The sequence below is a fragment of the Rhea pennata genome, chromosome 1, assembly GCF_028389875.1.
Source record: "Rhea pennata isolate bPtePen1 chromosome 1, bPtePen1.pri, whole genome shotgun sequence".
NCBI lineage: Eukaryota > Metazoa > Chordata > Aves > Rheiformes > Rheidae > Rhea > Rhea pennata.
Genome location: NC_084663.1, coordinates 36,550,004 through 36,571,646, shown reverse-complemented (window position 1 = coordinate 36,571,646; position 21,643 = coordinate 36,550,004). Strand labels below are relative to the sequence as shown.

General features: G+C 42.9%; 1 protein-coding gene across 1 annotated transcript in view; it reads left to right on the top strand.

Moving 5' to 3' along the window:
- The window catches only part of PPM1H (protein phosphatase, Mg2+/Mn2+ dependent 1H), a 130,116-nt gene extending 109,953 nt beyond the window's left edge, over positions 1 to 20,163 (top strand). Inside the window, exons 7-10 of the mRNA XM_062567590.1 lie at positions 3,093 to 3,156; positions 4,855 to 4,962; positions 13,308 to 13,459; positions 19,861 to 20,163. Coding sequence (XP_062423574.1) covers positions 3,093 to 3,156; positions 4,855 to 4,962; positions 13,308 to 13,459; positions 19,861 to 20,008 — 472 coding nt within the window. The 3' untranslated portion in view covers positions 20,009 to 20,163. The remainder of the gene's footprint in view (positions 1 to 3,092; positions 3,157 to 4,854; positions 4,963 to 13,307; positions 13,460 to 19,860) is intronic.
- The last annotated feature ends 1,480 nt before the right edge of the window (positions 20,164 to 21,643 follow it).

The following is a 21,643-nucleotide window of genomic DNA, read 5'->3' as shown; positions in this document are numbered from 1 at the left end:
ATACAGTATGTTCTCTCTCTCTAAACAGCACAGGAAGGTATAAATGTAACCTTATTACTTAAGGTCAGGTGAAATAGTCCAGAAGGTTGTAGTTTGTGAGAGATAAACATACGTATGAAGTACAGGAGGTTTCACACAGCATAAATCAAAAGGGACTTCATAGCTTGCTTCCTTCCTTCTCCCCAGTGCAGTCGCTGAGCTGCTAGCTGAAAAGCTGTCCTTCATCATTCTTTTGCAGGAAACCACATACTCATATATTATTAATTCTGTTTTGCTAGTAACGTAGGACCTAGGTACTTTTCTAGACTGTCTCAAGTTGTTTTTCAGTGCATCGGTGCCATTTCCACTGCTGTAGTTACAGTTGTATGCATTGTTTTTCGAGAGCTGAATAATTTTGGGGGCAATAGCAATGTCAACATAAAAAAGTAGGTTTGAGATGAGTCTTGACACACAATTTCTGAGCCCAAGAGGCGATTTTCTGAGAAACTGCAAAACAAATCACTGTAGACCTCTGGGCCTGCTCACTTAGTCACATAGCTTGAGGAGGTCATAAGCTAGCCAGCTGCCATTCCTAGTGTCCTGAAGAGACAAGTTAGCTTCATCTCTTGCAGCGTGGCCTCTTCCAACATCCTTGCTTCAATGTGTCACGGTTTGATGGCCCAACAGAAGATGGCCCTTATGGTGGTTCCATAAAAGATGCTGAGATGCAGCTGTGGGGACCATTCTTATCAAAGACAGCTGGCCAAACGATGCCCTTGGTTTTTTTTTTTTTTTTTTTTTTTTCCTCTTCTTCCTAATGCACAGTCAGTGTGATGTGCTGTGCATGAAGAGGGAGGGGAGGAAGGGAAGAAAACTCAGTCCCTGGTTTTGGCTACTTAGAGAAGAGTGTAAAATGGGAGCCTTAGTCTCTCAAGTATTTTTAATTATCTTGCAGCTAATCTAACCTATGGGTAAAGAATGGGTTCATTTATTGCTTTAAAGCAGGTTTTGCAAATAGTCACATTAGCTTAATCATGTTTGCTATTTGTAATAAACATGTATAGCAGCTTGAAAATCCAGTAGGAATTGTCTTGTTGGCTTTGTGGTTTGATTAATCATTTGACTCTAGTGCCCTGTATGGACTCGACTGACACCCTTTTTCTTGGAGTCAGAGCTCAACTGGCTCTGTGCAGAGGAGTGAAAAGAGCTCAGACTGTCAAGGAGGTTTCACAAAGCTCCTTGCTCTGCAGGCCCAGCTGGGAGCTTTGGGACGTGTTAGTGGTTGGGGATTTAATGGAGCTGTGGTGAAATTTAGCCTTGTTCAACCAGGATATCCAAGCTGGTGAGTGAGGCAGAGACATTAGCTATTCCCTGCTGGAAATGAAGGAAGGAACAAGAACAAACCTGTGACTGACTTGCCCTTTCCCCCAAAATGCTATTCCAGGGTTTAAACATCAGTGGAGTTTTCTCTTGCTGGCTATGTAATGATCTGTACCTTTTCTTTTTTCCACTTTCTTTTTTTTTTCCTGTTAGAATTAATCTGTTTTCCCTCTCCTGCCACAAAAATGCCATTTAAGTTCCTTCTCCTTGTTGTTTCTTGTAGAGATCCCCAAAACATATTTGACAAATCTGTGTAACTCTATATAAATATTCTTGACCGTGTGGTCTCCCAAGAAGCATCCATTGCGTTTTTGGAAAACTCACCTGATTCTCTTTGGGGTTTCTCAGGTAGTAATGGTTTGTGGCACAGGAGGAGTGGAGCACCTCGCTACTGTTTCTCCTTTGGATTTTGGATTGTTTCCTTCCTGCCTCCCCCCGCCGAGCCACTGGTGGGGACCGTACTTGCAATTATTAGGAACTGTAAAGGTGAGGCTTAAACTCGACCTCTGTGCTACTGTCATCAGGTCTGAGGCTGGCCGTCTGGTGCCTGGAGGAGGCAGCGTATGTACCTACGTGAAACAGCACCTTTATTGATCCCAGGTCTGCGCTGTGTTTCAGTGAAGCAAGGGGGAGTTCGACTACAATATAGAATTTCACCCTTAATTTTTAATTTCCTGCTGGTTTGTGTCACTGCCTTCATGTTGCTTAAACCTGACTGAACGCGATTCCCAGGAGCTCAAGCACCGTCGCGGCCGGAGCGCGGAGCTGCGGGGCTGGCGCGCTGGCCGGGCCTGGCAAGGGACGCGCTGCCGGGCCGCCCTCCTCCCCATGCCCTTGTCCCCTTGGCCTCGGCGAGGGGTGCCGGCCAGGGGGCGGCTTCGGTCCAGCCCCGAGAAGCAGGGGCAGGAGAACGCGCAGGGGATGCGGTTTAGGGGTGCGAAGGAAGCGCGTGCCTCTGGCTTTGGGGCGACACGCTCCAACCGCAGAGGCTCTCCAGCCCGGGGGCCTGAGCGCGTGTCGTGCAAACCAAAGGACTCTGCAGCTAGGAGAGTGACAGCCGTCTATTTTTTCCCTCACTGGCAAAATTGCTCACCTTCTCACCTCATCAGCGTCAACAGCTGGATGTGTAAAAGGTAGAGTACGCAGGCATGCGATAAATGGAATCGGAGCATGAGCATTTATTTCTCTTGTCTCTCGGGCGCTGGAAAGCTGCTGTGAAATGTAAAATCTCTGACAATCTTGAATGTTGCAGTCAAGGTCAAATGGGCACTAAATATCTCTCTAAAACTCTTCACCATGTGAAGCTCGCTTTGGTTCAGAGAGGTGAGAAGAGGAGCTGAGAGCTGCTTCACGCTTTGACCGTGCTCACATTCGGCTGTTGCTCACCACTGCAAGTTAACGATGTGGATTTAGTCATTGGGGGGTTTTTTATGGCACTGTATGGCTGCTGCTATAGCCAACAGTATCTCCCCCATTAGGATGTTATTCCAGTTCACTTCTTTTTCCTTGTAAGAAATCAGAGCAGCTTGGCAAATTCCTGACATTTACTTTTCCTTTTGGTCAAGTGGCATAAATCTTTAGGGAAAATTTCCAAAGACAAAGGAACTGGCATCTTGGTTCAAAGGCAGAGTCCCTGGGAAGAGTAATGATTAAAAAAACATACAGTTGTTTCAGGGCACTGGGTCGCTAATTGAGTGTAAGCTTTAAAAATGTTGTTTATCCCCCCCCCACAGGGCGTACAAAACCATTGAGGAAGACGACTTGAAGTTTCCTCTTATATATGGAGAAGGCAAGAAGGTGGGAATGTTTGCTTTCTTCAGACCGAAGCAAGAAAGAATTCTGTGCTGTTTACCACTCCATTTAGCCCGTGGCAGTCCAGTGTTTTCCACTCAATATCTTTATTTCATCGTTTTGACAGCTTGAAAGAATATCTTGCATCTGTCGTAAATCAATCTCGTGTCTGGGGCGAGTGGGGAAGTTGAGGAGCTCAACATTAAAAAGCAGTTCTATATCAAACTTAGTCATTACGTAGTTCGGTTTGCTTTTGGTTTGGTTTCATTGTAAATTATAAGAGTACAATGGTACCACCTTAAGTAAGTGATTCTAAATTTTCCTAATTTGATTATAAAATATAACTAGGCTGGATGAATGTACGCTATGTTTGATGAGCAAAGTAGGAGGATATTTAATAACACTTCGTAGACCTCTGCGATAAAAAACACTGATTTAGGAAGGAGAAGGATCAGAGTAGGATTTTGGAAATATAATACCCCTTAACCGTATCTTCTTCAGCACATGAACTCGCTGTTGAATCTTTCTGATGTGAATGCTGATAGCTTTTCTTAAAAGAAGAAAAGAACCATTTCATTTGGGTGCACTTTGTCTCCAATTCCATGATTAAGAACAGTGAGATTGTTAGTGCTGATCCCAGCAAGCTTAGCTGGATGCAGCAATAGGATCAATATACGGACACAACAGTGTCTGTTTGCTGATACTAGTATACTTGCTATGTTTCTAAATAGTGCTCCCGTGCTGCATTAGGTTTTTATCTCAATGCAGAAATACATTCAAAAATTAGTCTCAAGTTTTGAAGGTTCAAACCTGCAGCTTATCTCTAAGTTGGTTAGGTTTGTAATTGCAAAATGTTTCATGAACATCTTACTTTTTAATTTGCTTTTATTGCTTTATGGAGCTAAGATTTAGTGAGGCAAAACAATCTGAGTCAGTCACTCTGCTGTTGATGCAGTGAGCTGTCCTGATCAGAAGCTGCTGCAGCTGCACTCGAATTTGGGCAAGTGATACATAAACAGCAGAGATCTAGTTTTCCCGTGAGATAGTCGGCCTGATTGCTCTTTGGGGAAATGTTAGTGAAGAAGAGCCTGGCACCTCTTGGGAAACCACTAATGTTACAGAGAAAAGAAGTGGTAGAGCTGAGGCAGCAGCAGACCTGCTCTGGACCCGTTCCACGTAGGATGCTGCTGACACAATGGCACCCTCCTCTATGCTCCTGCATCAGCAGGTAAGGGTGGCCCTTGGTACTTTCCTTGGTGGAGCAAATATGTGGCAATATGTCAATAGGAAGAAACCACAGGATTCTTGAATAAATGAGTTAATTAAGCTCCTCATCCTTTTTGTAAAACCTATTTACTTCATACCGATAGCATAATCTGCTAAAGGAATGCTCTCCTTGACTGGCATTGGACAGCTACGGGACTAGGTTAGATCTCCATTGGCCCTTTTGGATGGTAACAGCCTAAGGCATGCATGCGCAGTCTGGGATGTGGACAAATATAAAACTTAGAATAACCACAGAAGTTCAGATGATGTGAGCATTAAAAGTTTAGAAGTTGGTTATCTGTGTTAACTCCAGAGTTACTGGGAGAAAAAAGGAATTTACCCCGAATGATAGTAGTTACGGAGTGGGGATTGTTCTTTTTCTCTATCGGCATAGTGCATGGAACCATATTTGATTGCATTGTTTTTCTTTATTTCTAGGCTCGTGTTATGGCAACAATTGGGGTGACCCGAGGACTAGGAGACCATGACCTGAAGGTGCATGACTCCAATATCTACATCAAACCTTTCCTGTCCTCATCTCCTGAGGTAAAACAGTCAAGCTTCAATTATCTGAGTTGGGGGAGAGGAAGAAAATACACTAACTGGGCTTTTCTTCATCCATTCTGATTCTGACCTGATCCAGGGAATGTACTGCCCTGCGCAAAGGTTTCTGTAATGGAGAAGACAAAAGTTAATAATACACGTCGGAGCAGGAATGTTATAAATTCCTGAGTTGTGTGCCCTACTTCTGGTTTCTCCACATCCCTGGCAGGGCAGTGATGCCTTCTCACTCTCTGCGCTTCATGGCTAAAATTCCTGCTGCTGCACAATACCAGATACTTCTTTTCTGCTTGTGTCTAATTGTCCTGCAGCCCCACATTCTGTGTGACTGACACCCCTCTCTCCTCACCTCCGTGTGCTCCAGTTTGCTTTTAGGTCTGGATCATGCTGCCTTCACAGAAGCTGACATAAACCTCTGTTCTCAAGTAAGGGAGGAGAACTAGATACTATCCTGTTGGATGTCTTCCATGATAGCATGAAATCCTGCTTTAGACAGAGGACATCAGATCAACTGCTAAGTAGAAGAATACTGAGAGCACATTGGAAGAGAGCTTTATGCTTCTATCTGGCTACCCCTTCACTTCCAGACCCAGTTCGTAATTCTATAAGATGATTTTATGTAATATGCAAATAATGGCAGAAATAGCAGTATGGGTTCCCATGTGGTAGCATAAAGAGGAGATGGCACAGTATTTGTGCTTGGGGTAGTGACCCTGCTACTCAGCTGTTTGGGAAGTATTGTTTTAAATCCCTCCATCATTATGACTTGTCTTGCTCCAAACCATTCAGTTTTTGAACGCCAAAGACCTTGCAATGAACTGAAGCATTTCATAGGGGAAAGTGAACTATCCATCAGGACAGGCTCAGGTTATAAAGGCTTCCTAGAGGGGCTTTTAATGTACTTGTTTATCAAGAAGAAACATGCAAACGTCACTTTTTTTTTCCTCCTTAACTATATTCCTGTTCCTACATCAAGGAACAGATGACACACATTTTCCATAAAATATTAATCAGGAGCAAACCAGCCGTTGAGACCACAAAAAGACAAACCACGTTCTAATCAGACTTTGTTGCCATGGACCAGATGCTGAGAGCCTTTCGCTGCTAACTGGCTTTCTGGTGTTTTAACCATACCTGGGATGTGACCTTGAATTTGCTTACTTGCTTACAGCAGTGTGAGAAAATAAAAATACACAAATGATATCATACGGCCAGGAAGGAACCAAATTATTAAATTGACCTTGCTGGAACATCTTCATGACTTTATTTAAAAGGAAAAAAAAGAGAAAAAAAAAGGAGAAAAAAAAAGACGAGGGGAAGGTGCTGAGAGATTTTGACCTGAAAGAGAAGGAGGAGATCCAGAGACAGCTTTTTCTTGCCTGCACTTTTTCTCACTGTCAGTCTGATAGCTTCACTCTCCCCCCTTTAATTGTATGGTATTCCTCACTTGGGACCGGCTTCTGTCCTCCTAATCCTAAATGAGGGCAGGCAATCAGTAGCTCTGCCCTCATCACTGTGATGGATTTGTTTAGTGCCAGTGTACTGATGCAATTCTACCTATTTATTTTTCTTTCTGGCATGCTGAGACCCCATGTTTCTGGGGTATATAATAGCTGCAGCACAGTATCTCAGCAGTATCATCTCTGCCAATTGCTGCTGCAGTATTTGTCTGTGTGTATAAACCAAAGCTTCTCTTGGGCTTTTCTGATTTGTGTGTGTGCGTGTGTGTGTGTATTCAAATTCTGGAACGTGACATCCAGTTCATATGCTATCCACGTTTCAGGATCTCTTAACTGCTTCATAAAAAAGAACCAGAAAATGGCTTTATTTCCATGTTTCCTTCACAGCTAAATCCAGCAGAAATGTAGTAGAGCAGGAGCAGGAAAGACAGAGGACCAGCCACCTCAATTTAGAAATGTTGGCAAAAAAAACCCTTGAATTTTACTAGGCGGTAACATATGCTCCAGCTTGCTTTCCATTGCACCTCGCTTTCTTAACCGTCTCTGCCTCTCTTCCCAGAGAGATCCGTATTGCTTTGTCTCCAATGTTCTTCTCCCACATGGTCTGTCCCTATGTGGACAGTGCACCTTACGCACAAACCCAGATGAAGGAACAATGTCTTTATCCTGCCATCTGGGAACCTTGGCACTTGGAAGTAAATGCAGCAGTGTCGAGCAGCCGTAATATTTGGCCCTTCTGTAGCGTTGGATTTTGAATTGTTTATATAAAGTACAAGGAAGCACAATGTCTGGTTTCCAGACCTGGGAAAGGGAAGGCACAGGAAATTAAGCTGCACAGTGAGTCGTGACACAGAGCGAATCCAAGTCCTCTGGCTCCCATTTCTGTGTCGTAATTACAATGTCCTTTCCCAGGTTGGGCAATGTGGTGAGTTTTCAGAATATTTTACTTCCAGCACAACAAAACTTTGGTATGCAATGTCCATCAAAATTTATCTGAAAAGAAGGTAAGCATCTCTGTGACTACAACCAGAAAGAGGGATATTGAGTAACTTGAGAATGGTATAAAATTGTACTTTGACAGAGTGCCAGGCTATGGGAGGAGAAGTCATGTAGCCAAGACAGACAAATGTAATCAGGATTCAGTGGCTCAGCTGTTACGAGACCAAATTTGGAGGACTTTTGCAGGTTGGTGAGCTCTAGAGAATTGAGCCTTTTATAATGAACTGGAATAGCACAAAGCAGGCAAGCAATAGCTGAGGCTCTCTGGCATGGAATTAAATATTTATTTTTCATAATGGAACAGTTTCTTTCAAAGCTTTCGGCAGGAAATTCTGCCTTTTAAAACTCTGCAAGGGCCTCCTTGTTGCATGTGAAAAGCAAAATTTCATTTTGAAATTTTTCAAACAGCAACTCAGCCATTTGGTGGAAGAATTGTGGCTCTGACAACAGAATTTGGCCCTTGCCAGTGATAAACACAAAGTCAGTCATCAGAAGGCAGACATGGAGAATTTTCCCCCTTCCAATATGTTTAAGTAAAATTTTTCTGACAACTTCACAAATATGTCAAAGGGAACCATTTTAGATTCACATCTGCCTTCTGGAGAAGTCTTTAGGAACTGCAGTGTTTAAAGGAACAAGCAAGGCAAATACTTAGAGAAATACCATTTGATCAAAGGGAGTCAAGGTGGATTCAGGAAGCAAACATCACGCTTTACTAGCTTGAAGTCCTTCAGGGTTATGTCTACCAGAAAATTAAAAAAAAATGTAGTAGATGGTCTTGCATGAGCATTTTGATTTCTCAGAAAACATTTGAGAAACTGTTCTGCATCGCAAGTTATTAATACAAAAGATATGAAGCTATAGAGTAAGTGGAAAGTTGGCACAGTCTACTGGAAATTGGCTAAAGGGCAGGAAACAAAGAGTGGCAGTAAAAAGCTAAAAGGAGATTAATTGGTGAGTGCTGCAGGGAGCAGTGTTGGGACCCGCTTTTTATTATTTACATATAAATTACTTGGAGGGTGGTATTGAAAGATCTCCTCGTTTGCCAGTGAAGCTGCGTTGGATAATATTGCACATAAAAAGGGACAATACAATTAAGAAAGGTTTAATTTATTGAAGTAGCTGAGTTGATCAATAGTACAGGCAGCTGAATGCAGAATATTGCCACTGTGGGTTGTTTGGCTTCAGTTCCACCGGGACAAGCTGCTTCAGGAACACCTCAGATGGCTGCAGGCTCGTGTGGCGGTTTGCTGCAAACAGTTTTCAAGCCACAGGGACTCATGTTGGCTGCCTCTTAAAAACAAAACTGGCAAACAAGTCTTAGCACTTTCACAGAGCTGATGTGGTCCTTTCCCTGAGCCAAATGCAGGTTTTGTCAGGTGGGTAGATCCACTTGAAATGTAAATACAAAACTGGCCTACCTGTTTATTCATTGCTTGCCCAGAGTGTTTCTCTCAGCACTCCTGAGTGTATATAGGTGAGCAATATTAGAAACAACTGTCTGTATTGAAGAAATATATTATGTGATGGACTGCAGTATGCATTTTCAGAGAGAAATTATGTGCAACTATGGGCTTTAGTAGTGTATATCTGCTGTTAAATCTCAGCAGAGATCTGTAAGTACCAGTCAGAGTAAAATTTAGTTTAACCCAGCTGCTATGGTCACAGATGTTTTTGCTACCCAGCTGATAATTCCTCCTTATGGTTGCTGGTTATGAGAGTCAAGTTTAGTTAGGTAACAGGTCAACTGTCTCATGTCACACAAGATGGCAGTTGAGGGTATAAGTACTGTGAGCAAACTAGAGGCTTTCAAAGGATGCCCTGATGCTCCAGAGGGAAGTTAAAGAGGGAGAACACTTGTCACAGCAGTAAGAAGGGGGTTGGGAAGCTCAGGGACATTCTTGGCAAAGCTTTCAGAAGAGCAGGGGAGATGGGTGAGCATGCACAGTTCAAGGAGTTTGGGGCAGACGTCATGAACTCCATGGAGCACTATCGGGACTGATGTCTGGCTGCAGAAGGAATGAGCCATGAGGGAAGATTCAAGATTCTCAAGGGACCTGCTAGGAAATTTGTCAAGGGTGCAAGACAGGTTAAGGCAACCCCTGCGCTGCTGGCTGGTGCCTGGCCAGCCGTTGTCTGCATTAGTTGGGCTATACGTTGCTTTGGAGTGCAGGCAGATTTGTGCAAACTGTGTCACAGATGGAACATTGGTTAAACCTCACTATTGTTTCATTTCCTGAAATACAGCTGAGGGACAGAGGCGGTAACTGGGAAGGCTGGCTCTGGAGCTTAAACAAGTCATACGCATTGGAGGCCATGAGTTGCTTTCAGTCCCAAAAGATTTATGCAGTGCTGTGGGGCACTTGCCATTGCAGGCATCTAGGTGACTCCTTGGATCTCTCCTCTGCTTTCCAAAATGCTAGTATATCTCAATCCTTTGAGTTTTCTATACAGTATGTGTTGAGTATGTTATAGGATGTTACAGAATGCTTGGGAAAGCGTGGAGTGGATGCTCAGTGAGCCCTGCTGGTCTGAGCATGTGTTACGCAGACCGTGCTAGTCCTGTCCAAACTATGTGTCTCTGAAAGTGCTGCTGTCACGCCACTCTGTGCTGAAGTTACAAGTCATCCATCATTAGAAGTAAGAATTAGAACAAAGCTGCCAGCAGGGAAGTGAAGGGTGGAAGCTGGCTCATTTCTGCACCTGGGCAAGACAGCCTGTAAGTATAACTTGAACTTATAATAGACTGACCAGCTCTAAATCAACTCAATTGTGTCAGCAATGGATTGGAGACACCTGCAACTGTATTCTAGAAATCTGACAAAAGAAAAATAATTTTATCTTCCCTTAAGTGTCGTGTGGATATAGCTGCTGCCCTAATGTTTTGCTGCTGCAATAACTGTAAGGTAGACAAAACTACGTTTCAGTGAGCATCACATTTTATACCACAATCTTGACTGACGTTGACCCACACTTGTTTTCTGTAACCTTGGTACTCTTTTTCTTTTTCCCTCAGCTCTTGTACCAGCCAAGCATCCCTTATTGCTTATCTCACTGCACTTCCCTGCACCTCTTCATACATTTTTTTCCCCCAAACCTAACTGCCTCCTTGATAAAATTATCTATTCTCAAAGTTGCTATAGAGATGTGCCACACTGGGAATTTGGGCCATTTTACCCCAATGGATTAATTGCAGAAAGTTTTAAGTTTTCTCATCCACCTTAAGGTGCTCATCTTCAGATAAGATTGTTCACTTTGGGACGATTCAGGTCTGTGATACATGCTTTTGGCTTCCTTCCCTGTGCCCTTCGCCCCACTCCGCTACTGAAAAAAAACGGAGGGGGCTCTTTTTGGTTTAATAAGCGTTTATTAAGCACTCTGTGTGGGAAGGCCGTCGTAGATGTGTTTTTCTTCCTGCCAATGCTAGAAGCTTGGTTACTCATATGAGACATGGGATGATAAGTGGATACTTGAGCACTAGCTGTGATGCTTTCTGAAATATTTGCCTCTACCCAAGAGATTTGATCAAAACAAGCAGTGCTTGTTTTGATTGCTGTGTTGACCAGCTTATCCCTGCATACTCCAGTGTTTTCTGAATTGAAACTTTGGGCTGCTATAGGTTGAATTAAATTCTGGGAGATGGGAACTACAACCCCTGTCCTCTGAAATGGGCTTGAAAGGAGATCTGTACTGCATTCAGGGATCTTTTCTGGAATAACATTCAATATTATTGAATGTTATTACTCAATCTAAGTAAGGAGAAAATCATAGAATCACAGAATCAGTAAGGTTGGAAGGGACCTCCGGAGATCATCTAGTCCAACCTCCCTGCTCAAGCAGGGTCACCTAGAGCATGTTAGACAGGGTTGCATCCAGGCGGGCCTTGAAGATCTCCAGAGAAGGAGACTCCACAACCTCTCTGGGCAATCTGTGCCAGTGCTCCGTCACTCTCACAGGGAAGAATTTCCCCCTCATGGTCAGGCGGAACTGCCTGTGGTTCAATTTCTGCCCATTGCCTCTTGTCCTGTCACACGGGGCAGCAGAAAAGAGTTTGTCCCCATCCCCTTGACACCCTCCTTTCAGGACCTCAGTCTTCTCTTCCCCAGGCTGAAGAGGCCCAGCTCTCACAGCCGTTCCTCATAGGGCAGGTGCTCCAGTCCTCGGATCATCCTCGTAGCCCTACGCTGGACTCTCTCCAGTAGCTCCATGTCTCTCCTGTACTGGGGAGCGCAGAACTGGACACAGTACTCGAGATGAGGCCTCCCCAGGGCTGAGTAGAGGGGCAGGATCACCTCCCTTGACCTGCTGGCAACACTCTTCCTAATGCACCCCAGGAGACATTGGCTTTCTTGGCCACAAGGGCACCTTGCTGGCTCATGGTCAATCTGTCATCCACCAGCCCTCCCAGGTCCTTCTCTGCAGAGCTGCTCTCCAGAAGGTCAGCCCCCAGCTTGTATTGGTGCCTAGGGTTATTTTTTCCCTACGTGCATAAAATAAAGGGTATCTTGCTATGACTTTTATCCTCTTCAGAGTTCTTGTTCAGCCACTGCCTTAGATAATGAAGTGAAGGTTACATTTTACAAATGACCCTCCTGTGCTTTTGAGTGAAAGGCAAACAAGTAAAGATTAGCAGTGAGGTCTAGATGATTGTTTCGTCCGTACTAGTTGCAGTCCTGTAAGTCATAATTACATTAAAAGGTTCAGACGTTTTATATGCATTTCCTGCTCCATGGCTCCTAAGGGCAGGGTGTGCCAGGAGGGAGAATAAACAGTTCTCATAGCTTCTAGCTGTGCCAAGCGCTTGTCCTGACAAATTTGCCAATTACTGCTGCTGTGAGTGAAGCCCATGGTTGGAGCAGGATACATGAGGAGGTGCATGGCTGGAGGAAGGATTATGTCTAACAAAGAGCTCATTTTAAAATGCTCGTGATGACCTTGGCTCATGTTGTGGCTCGCCTGATGACCTCCAAACATCCATCGTGACTCCCATCCAGTCCAGGCTTTAGCCAGCCTTGTCCAGTGGAGGGATGTGGAAATCAAAGGCAGAGTGGAGGAGATGTCAGCAGCAGTGGTCAGCATGACCATGACTACAAGCAAAAATGGTGAAGCCAATGGGCTTTTTAAGGAAATAACTTAGTGCCAATAAGCTTTTCGGGAGGAATCACTTTAGTGCCGGTCTTGAATTGATCTCTACCCACTGAAAATCCTTACAGATTGCATAATTGAACAAGTAAGCAGTTTGTTCCCCAGTTTTGTAGGGGAACATTTCACTTGCTCTGACATAATGCTTAGGTCCAGTGGTTGGGTCAGGTCTAGAAAACTAATCATTCTGCTGTATCATTTCAGAGCACGTGCAATTTATTTGGCAGGGTTAGTAGGATCTGCACAAATAGTAAAAATAAATTATTTGTGAATATTTTATTTAAAATTATCAAAGATTCATCAAATAAATAATTCAACTTCCATTTGACTAGCCCTGCCAATGATAGGGAAGAGCTTAATGTGCAGAACCAGGCCTGAGGGCTTGGGCGGCGGGAAGGGAGTTGCTTTGATTGTTGCTCACAGTAGCCAGCGCAACGCACTACAGTAGCTTTCAAGATCGCTTCAGCCCAGTCCACCCCAGTTGAGGTCAGCACTTGAGCACTGGTGCTGAAGTGCCCCCCTGAACCACACCAAGCCTTGTCAAGCCAGGCCACCATGAAGGGTTGCCAGCTCAAGGGCTAAACTGGAGGCAGACACCAGCTGTGCTGTGGGAGAGATATTTCAGTGACCTTGCTGAGCCTGCAAACTCTGAGCCAAACTTAGCAGCTTTTCACAAATGGATTTGATGATTCCCCACCTTCATGGATGTCTCTTGCTTTTTGGTTTTAGGTGAAAGTCTATGACCTTCTGCAGTATGAGCATGGGCCAGATGATGTTCTTATCCTAGCAACTGATGGACTATGGGATGTGCTGTTAAATGAAGAAGTGGCAGAAGCTGTCACTAACTTTCTACCAAACTGTGATCCCGATGATCCCCACAGGTTTGTGCATTTCCTTGACATTTCTAGCTTCTCCATAGAAGTGAGAGTGCTTTTTGGTAACACATTTTTGTAGAAAGAAGTACAAGAATAACACTCAGTAAATACATAGCACTTACAAGAAGATGTTTTTATAACTTGGATGGAGCCTGTACAGCAAAAGGTTGTTATATTTTTATGTTCTACATCAGGATTGCCTACCTTACAAGAAAAGGTGAGGGTCGCAGTATCTTGGCATGGGCTCAGTTTTGTTTGCGTCATGTGGAAACTGTAGGAGGCTGAAGTCTTAGGAACGTGATAGCAGATCTCTTTCTCCAGCAGTCACAGGTTTCCACTTAACTCTCCTCTGGATAGTTGTTTTGCACTAAAGAATTTTTTTCTTCCTAGGATATTATCAGTGTCCCTCTCTCTCACTCTGTACCTGTATACCTATATATACTGCACAGTGTGGTTGCCACTCATTTCTGATCATGCTGTGACATTTAAACTCATCTTCAGAAGTGAATGTCCAGTGCTTACCAGCAGCAGGACAGATTCAGTGACAGATTAGATGGAAAGTTTGATTCTCTTTCATTCCACAGTTGTATCCTAAGTTATTCTCTTCATTTCCCTCTCTTTAGTTCCTCTTATTTGGTCAGTGTTGTTTCTCTCTTTAAAACATGCCATCTAGTGAAAAAAAGTTCCCAAACAACTGAGTACTGTCTCCTTGATTGAGTTGGTCAGTGTGCCTACTGCTGCATTTCATGTCACTGTGAATTAAAACATTACATTAGAGATCAGTAGGCCCTCACTTGTAAAATGGAGGGCTGTGATAGCGTTATCCTTCTCTAGAAGCTTCCTTTCAGAAAGTGAAGTGTCTGTTGTTCTTGAATTCAGACCTGGTTGGCCAGCCCTGTCTCCCGATCTGCAGTCTCCTTTGGCTGAGAGTGGAGAACAGAGCTTTTTAAACATCCCCAGTTGGCCTGGGGAAAGTAGAGTTTCAGAAATGTGCTCTGGGGTATCTCACTAGCCAAGTGAAAACATGAAGGACTATATGAGAGCTCAAGTTACAGATGTTTAGATGTGGCAGCTCTTGAGGGCGAGGGGAAAACCAATCTCGAAATGCTTGTGTGTTTAATATTTCTAAGTGGCCATCTTCATGGGGTCAGCCCTGTTCTCCATCAGCAAACAAGGAAGATAACCGTGAGTACAGACACCATGACAGCCACTGGGGTTTTAAGTGACAGCCACTCCAAAGTAAACTGCAAGCAGTATTTTATTTTCTTGACACTTACAAACATGGAATGTAAAGTACCATTTTGCTGCAAGCACCTAATTGTCAGGGGAATGGATAATTAGTGAGAAGCTGCAACTGCAATATTTTGACCTTCCCTACCTCCTTGCACTGAAGAGGATATGTGGTATAAATGACAGCTGGAGTCATCTCTACTTCAGCAAGACATGAAAGTTTCTCTGCCCTCACTCTGGGAGAGGGTTAGAAATGATTAATGAAGGTTGTTTCCTGAGCATCTCTGCAATCTGCTATATAGCTATGCCATTGAATTAAGGAGGGCATCACCACCACCATCTACTTTCCATATCCCATGAATATATTCAGCATTCTCTAGCACCACTGAGCAGTGCTAGAGAGCTTTTCCTCTGAGGTCTGCTCCCCTGAATCTCTTACTGCAAAGGAACCTGGTAAAATCTGGTACCTCTGCCCTGCTCTGTCTGCATTCTCATCTAGTAATTGGGAAAGGTTAACCCTTCCTCCCATCTTGGCCGGTCTTATTGCTGTTGCAGTTGTTAATGCAGTCGGAGTGCACTTGTCTTTCCTGTTACCCCTTCTCTCAGCTGAGCCTGCCCCGATGTGCTACCTTCTTGTCTGGGAAGTAGTCATTAAAATAGTTTTAATCTCTTGGTCATTCCAAAATTGGTGATAAACCACACATCTGTTGCAGTAGGAATGGGAGTTCTTTGTTCAGTCCTCTTGATTTGTTAAGTGAGTGATTTCTGTCAGTATTTTACAGTAGGCAAAAAACTAAGACACCAAAGGAAGAATAGTTTTTGTTTCCTTTAGATGTATTTATGCTGTATTAGTGATTAATTCCCCAGTAATTGTGGGGGATTAGTGCCTGTTTGTACCAGTGTGAGTCCGGAACTGGACCTGCTGTATGCTAAATTAGAACAAACACATTTAGTAGTGTTTGATCTAGTGGTCTAGGAATGGACATCCAAATTTGATATTAATTTATTCTTTTAAGTAACTTTATGCCAGGTCATTTAGAGACTTACAAATAGTGTTGGCAAGATATTTCTCATGCCAGCTTGCAAAAGGTAATTAGAACAGTCTCTTGTACAGTTTACAATGATATTTATGAAAATTACCTTTGTGGAATTCATCTTTCTGCTTGGTTATAAAGAACATTTAAAGGTTTTAAAGTACTGTGTGAGACGTTTTACGTAATTACTTCACAGTGGTTCAAATGAGGTATAACTAATGAATTTACAGCAGCATAGCAGCTCAGGCTGTGGAGCAGTGTTCATGCCTTTCACTAGCCGGTGATAGGAAGAATCGTATTTGCAGTATTATCAGTGTGTTATGTTTAAAGGAAATGTTAAGTGTCAAGTTCCATGAGCAGTGTAGTGACATACTCTTGAGTTGATCAGCTAGAAATGTAAAATCTCTAGGGATGTTGAAAACTTGACAGAATATGAGAGATTTGCCCCTTGGGTTTGGTGATGCTTTCTTCCGAAGAACCTACCTGTTGGAGCAGACCGTGGGTCCACCTGACCTAATAGCCTACTCATACCCTGACAGCAGTTTATATTAAAAAAAAAAAAAAAAAAAAAAAAAAAAGGAAAAGAGAGACAAAGATTTTAGACTGTGGAATAATTAGTTATTATATTAGGAATTAGATATTATATTACATAATCAGCTCTTTGAGGGAACAATAAATCTCCCTTTTGAATTAGAAGTCATTTTATAGTCTGATGGACAAGAGCTTGTAGCTCTCTGAAAGCTCTCGAGACTTTCCTATTGCTATTTACTGTCAGAACTATGAGTGTTTGTTACCCACAGAAAAACATCAAATCCTGTCAAATGTAGCATGTGCCTGGGCATCTCCAAGTGCAAATAGAGCAAAGTCAGATCTGTCTTCACCCAGCCATGCAGACGTAACCCCAGGGGGTTTGGGCAACGGATGATGAGAACAGACTTGATCAGAGAGTGGTTTCTGAGTGAGGGTTGGGCAATTCGGTGGCAGACTGGAGAAGCTGGGGTTGAACTGGGTTTCATAGCCGGCTGATTTCTTGTGGCTATTGTGGCAGACAAGAACATGAAGGGGGACCCAAGTGAAGAACAGGTGGTACCCGTGCAGTGTTGCTTTTCCTACATCAGAATCTGTATGGAAAAGTATGAAGATAAAGAAGGAGTGTGAATCTTGCCCATTTCCTTCAGCTGGTCTTATACAGGTTTACCTACTGACTTCAGGAATCTTTTATTTCTCAACCTCCCTCCTGCCTTTTCTGATTCCCTGTCCTCTCGCACACTAGATAGAGATCTATTGAGGATGCTGCAAAGTTGCTCCACCTCTGCTGAGCGTGAGAGGATGCGAAGCAGCTCAGACAGGAGCATGCTTTCCCGCTGTAGCCACCATTTCTCCTGCAGCTGATTTCACTGATCAATACTGAAAGCTTCAGCAGGAGAAAAAATATGTATTTATTCTTAAAACACAGAAGTTGTATTCCCGTGAGGCTGTTCATTAGGAGGAAGTGGATACTCTAAAACTACTTCAGCAGTTCTCTAATGCTATCTGAGCAGCTGAATCCCAAGTTCACAGTGTTAGAGAATACAACATTCAATAATGGACTGCTGCTGCTCTTTATCTCTACGAACAAGAAGCTTGCCCTATCTCCTGTAGCGCCAGGTTGAACAGCGTTGCTCCAGTTCAGCTCTACACTAGGAGAGGAGTACGTTACTTTGCAGCTGCCTTCACCTGTTCCTTTTCCTTAGCTTCAGTGTGCTGTTTTTCCTGTGTATTTCACAGTCTGTCTATGAGGGAATTTCTGGTTTATTAAATACTTTTATTTTTTAATCTTGTACTCTCCAAACACTGAGCAACAAAGCCTTTGCACAATAAAGGGCAATACTTACTCCTTTCCATTCTTTAGATGTGGGGAGCCTTTGTTAATTAGAAAAGGGAGGAAGGCGAATTTTTTCTTCTCCAAGAAAAATGGGTGATTTCTTCTCTTAAATTCTGACAATAGCTGAGAAATACTTGAAAATATGTTCTCAGCCAAAATTCTCTCGGCATCAGACACGCTGTGAATAAATATTCTAGTTTCTTGCTTGCCCTGTGAAGTACTTCTGTTCTTTAGCCCGGCATCTGATTTGGGATTTGGAAACTGAGGAATGCAAGTATGTATGTTTGGATTTTCTTTCGCACATGGAAAATAAAATTTCATACTGCGTTAGGACAATAAACATACTGCTTTTTGTTACATCCTGCTCTTATACCTCAAGGTCTTTGGTACCAAACAGACTTTGGAATATACAGAGCATGCAGGCGTGTGTGCGTGTTCATGCCTTGCCTAGTGTAAAATGACCCGCAGGCCCTTCTCTTACCGCTATAAGTAAATCTTGTGTCAAAGCTAGAGAGGCCTAGAAATTTTACCACTTCCTCAGTACCATTAGGAGGAGGAATTGCATTGCTTATGTAGAACATTATGTGGATTTAACATCAAAGCTTTCCTATAGTAAAATATTGGTTGGTTTATTTACAGTGAAGGTAACTTTCCAGGAAAGCGAATAAATCTTTTTGCTCCTGGTTCAAAGGAGTCATTTGATTTAAGGCACCAAAACAGTAGAAATAGAACATAACAACAATTTGTTTTTATCCCAAGAGAGTCAATAGAGTCTCTTTTGAAATAAATTACCGTTGAATAATTCATTCTCTGATTAAAATTTCTGGGTTTAGAACAATCCTGGAGACTCACTTAATAAACCCCCTTTTCTCTACTTCTGATCAGTGGAGTTATACTGTCTGTTCTTTCTTCCTCCTCAGATGTGATATGCACAGATCTTTTCTGGCCTAGGAGCCTCCCCTAGAAAAGGGGAGTCTTGAAGTGCAGAACCTACTTGCCCTTCCTGGCTTCTGTTAATTACGAAGGACGCTCTGCTTCTGCTTGCACGTGTGTTCGGCTTTATAGAGGCTGATGTTTAAGCTTTAAATAAAGTCTAGGCAGACACAGTATTTTTCCTTGTGAATCTTTAAACTGTTAAATTAATTTTTAATTGGCAAAGGATGGAACGGCTTTCCTCCACAGAAACAAATTCAAAAGAACTCAGCCAGGTGTTGAGCTGGTGAGGAAGAATGCATGACAGGAGTTGCTCCCCCATAATGAGATTTTTTTTTCAGAAGAAATTTCTAAATTTGCACCAAGATATGCTGATCTAGTAACAGCGGACAAAATGATAAGGGAGAACATTTCTGATCAATACTGCATCAGAAGGATTGTTGAATAAGGCCTCACACAGAAATAATTCAGCTTGTAAAGCACCGGTTCCTCGTTGCAGCCGGTGCAGGGCAGAGCGTACTCTGTGCACCACCCCTTGCACTCTGACGCCCTTCTGCCCCCGAGTAGCACACTGTTGTTTTTAAGGGCAGGAAATAACTCTCATCAGTGCAGTGCCATTCTGCACACTATATTGTGGGAGTTTTGAAGCATCGTGAAACTATTGGTGAGTATTTCATTAAATTAAACACTTGACAACTCATGTTCACCTCGTTTTCATTGAACTCATGACTGTGAAGGGACTGTGGGCTCTGTTAATCTGGCTGCATTAAGTTTCCTTTTCCAGTTTCAGAATAAAGAGATTTAAAAATCATTCTTATCTTCAAGGGAAACAGATAATTTATCTACATGGTTAAAAATGCAATTTGGATTTTATTTTTAGTTGTATTAATTGTTCTCACATCATTTCCTTTGCAATAGTTTCTCTCTGAAATGAGCAGGCCTATATTTATTTTCATTCAAGAGGAGTTTCAGTTCACAAAGGTGCAGTTTTCGAAAGCAAATAGTGTCGTTTTGGGTCCTCAGATTTTTCAGATTTTTTTTCTAGAAACCCAATTTGTTAAGGCTAGTGTTTTAATATTTTCTGAAAACCTGCGAGGCTGGGCCCACAAGACGACCAGTCGTTTTTTGATTGATCAACATCTACAAAATGCCTGGAGGTTCTCAGATAAAAGCTCGTACTGAGCTCCGAATAAGTGCTTCGCCTTTGGGGTGCCCTTAACTTTCCTCTTTGCCACTTCAGAAGCCCTGGGTAACTTGTCCTTGTGCTTTGCAAGTGTAAATCCCGCCGGCTGCGAGCGCCGCCGTGCAGCAGTACCCACGCTGACTGTGCACTGCCTTCTCCGCAGATACACGCTAGCGGCGCAGGACCTGGTCATGCGAGCCAGGGGAGTGCTCAAGGACAGGGGCTGGAGGATATCCAACGACAGACTGGGCTCCGGAGACGACATTTCTGTCTACGTCATTCCCCTAATACACGGGAACAAACAGTCATGAAAGTAGCATCAAGAGTGGTTGTAGGAAGGGGATCTTTTTAGGAAGGGTCTGTAAGAGACAATATCTTTGTGACAACCTGACCAGGACTTTTCCAATTGATATAACCTATTCTAAACTAATGCTGGAGGGGCATTTTTTCTGCCCAGAAGGTGAGCTCCGCACATACACTGTATATGACTAAAGATATCTCTTAAGATTACAGTTCCCCTATAGAAATGGTTTTGGTGCTTAACAGGAATGGGATTTACATGCTGCTAGTGTATTATGGATTCTGTGGTCCCTCCAGGTAAAGACCTGAAATAAGAATTAATTTTTTTGAGTTTACCATGTAGCTTGGAAGAGCCGTTTTAGTTGTGAAAGTAGAAATGGGTATCAGAAGCCAAGGAGACTCCTGAAATCCACCCTCAAATATTCAGAGCAGTGACTCAGGCCACATCTCATTTAAAAAAGCATACAGAGGTATATGAGATACTCACTCAAAGTTTTGGTCTTTCAAAAAGTTGCTTTCATGACTTATCTATGGACAACTTCAAACTTGTGTACTCCTTTGAATCCCCATTTTTCCCTCTTGTCTCTTCTTCAGTAGCGTTCTGGAACTCTGCACCTCCTGTATTTTGTGTGTGTTAGTGGGAAAACTGAAATTGTTTTCACTGGGACTATGTTGTACACCAACTAAAACAGCCATCTGCAAAATTGTCCAGGAGAATAGATCACAGTCTTGTGCTGCAATATTTATTCTGGTATCAGGAATTATTTGTCAAGATTCCCTTGTTGCCTGTATACCGTGATTATACAGAGCGAGCAAACCCTGCTCTGTGTGCTGTTTACCTGGAAGCCGTGGTTTCTTTGGGATCAGAGATTTTCATTCATTGAATGGTTCTGTCTGCTTTATCCTGTTGAAAGGATCCCTGAACATACAGCTTTTGCATCAGTTGGGATTCAATAAATTTATATGGGCTCATGAGTGTATTTTCAGTTGAATTTCTACTTGAAGGGATGGTATTGTTCTGATTATCAGTTTGAATGCCCAGATAGTGATCTATTTAACAAAAAAAAAAAAAGCCTCTTCTTCTTGCCTCACCTATTATTCAGTGTAACCTGCCTGCTTGACGTGATCAGAAAGTAACAGCTTATAACTTTTATGTCCTTTTGATATTGAGGACTGGAGTTCAGGATCAGAAGATCACTGTGATAGTTAACAAGCCCTTGGCTAACTTCATCAGCTCTTTCCTAGCAGTGCTTAATCAATTTAAAATAAAGAAAAAACAAGTAAAGCTTTATCAGAGTAAAAGCAATAGTACAAGAAGGAACCAGCTGAGCAAATTTATAGATCATCCTAGCTACCTATTTTTCAAGCAGATAGCTCTTCACTTTGTGGGCAGGAATTAAATGAGGAAATCAGAAGGTTCTCATGTATAGACAGGTATATTGGCTGGGGAGCCAAATTCAGCCTGAGTTGCCCCCAGACCACGTTCTTCTGGAGCTGCTAATCCTGCTTGTACATAAAAGCGACTTCAGGGGTAGCCAAAAGACATGGAGTTGACCTCACCGTAGAGCACTGCCTAGGCATCTCACACATGCGGGGTCTGCTGGAGGGGAGAGTGCCAGCTGCACCAGAGGGTGCTGCCCTTTGCA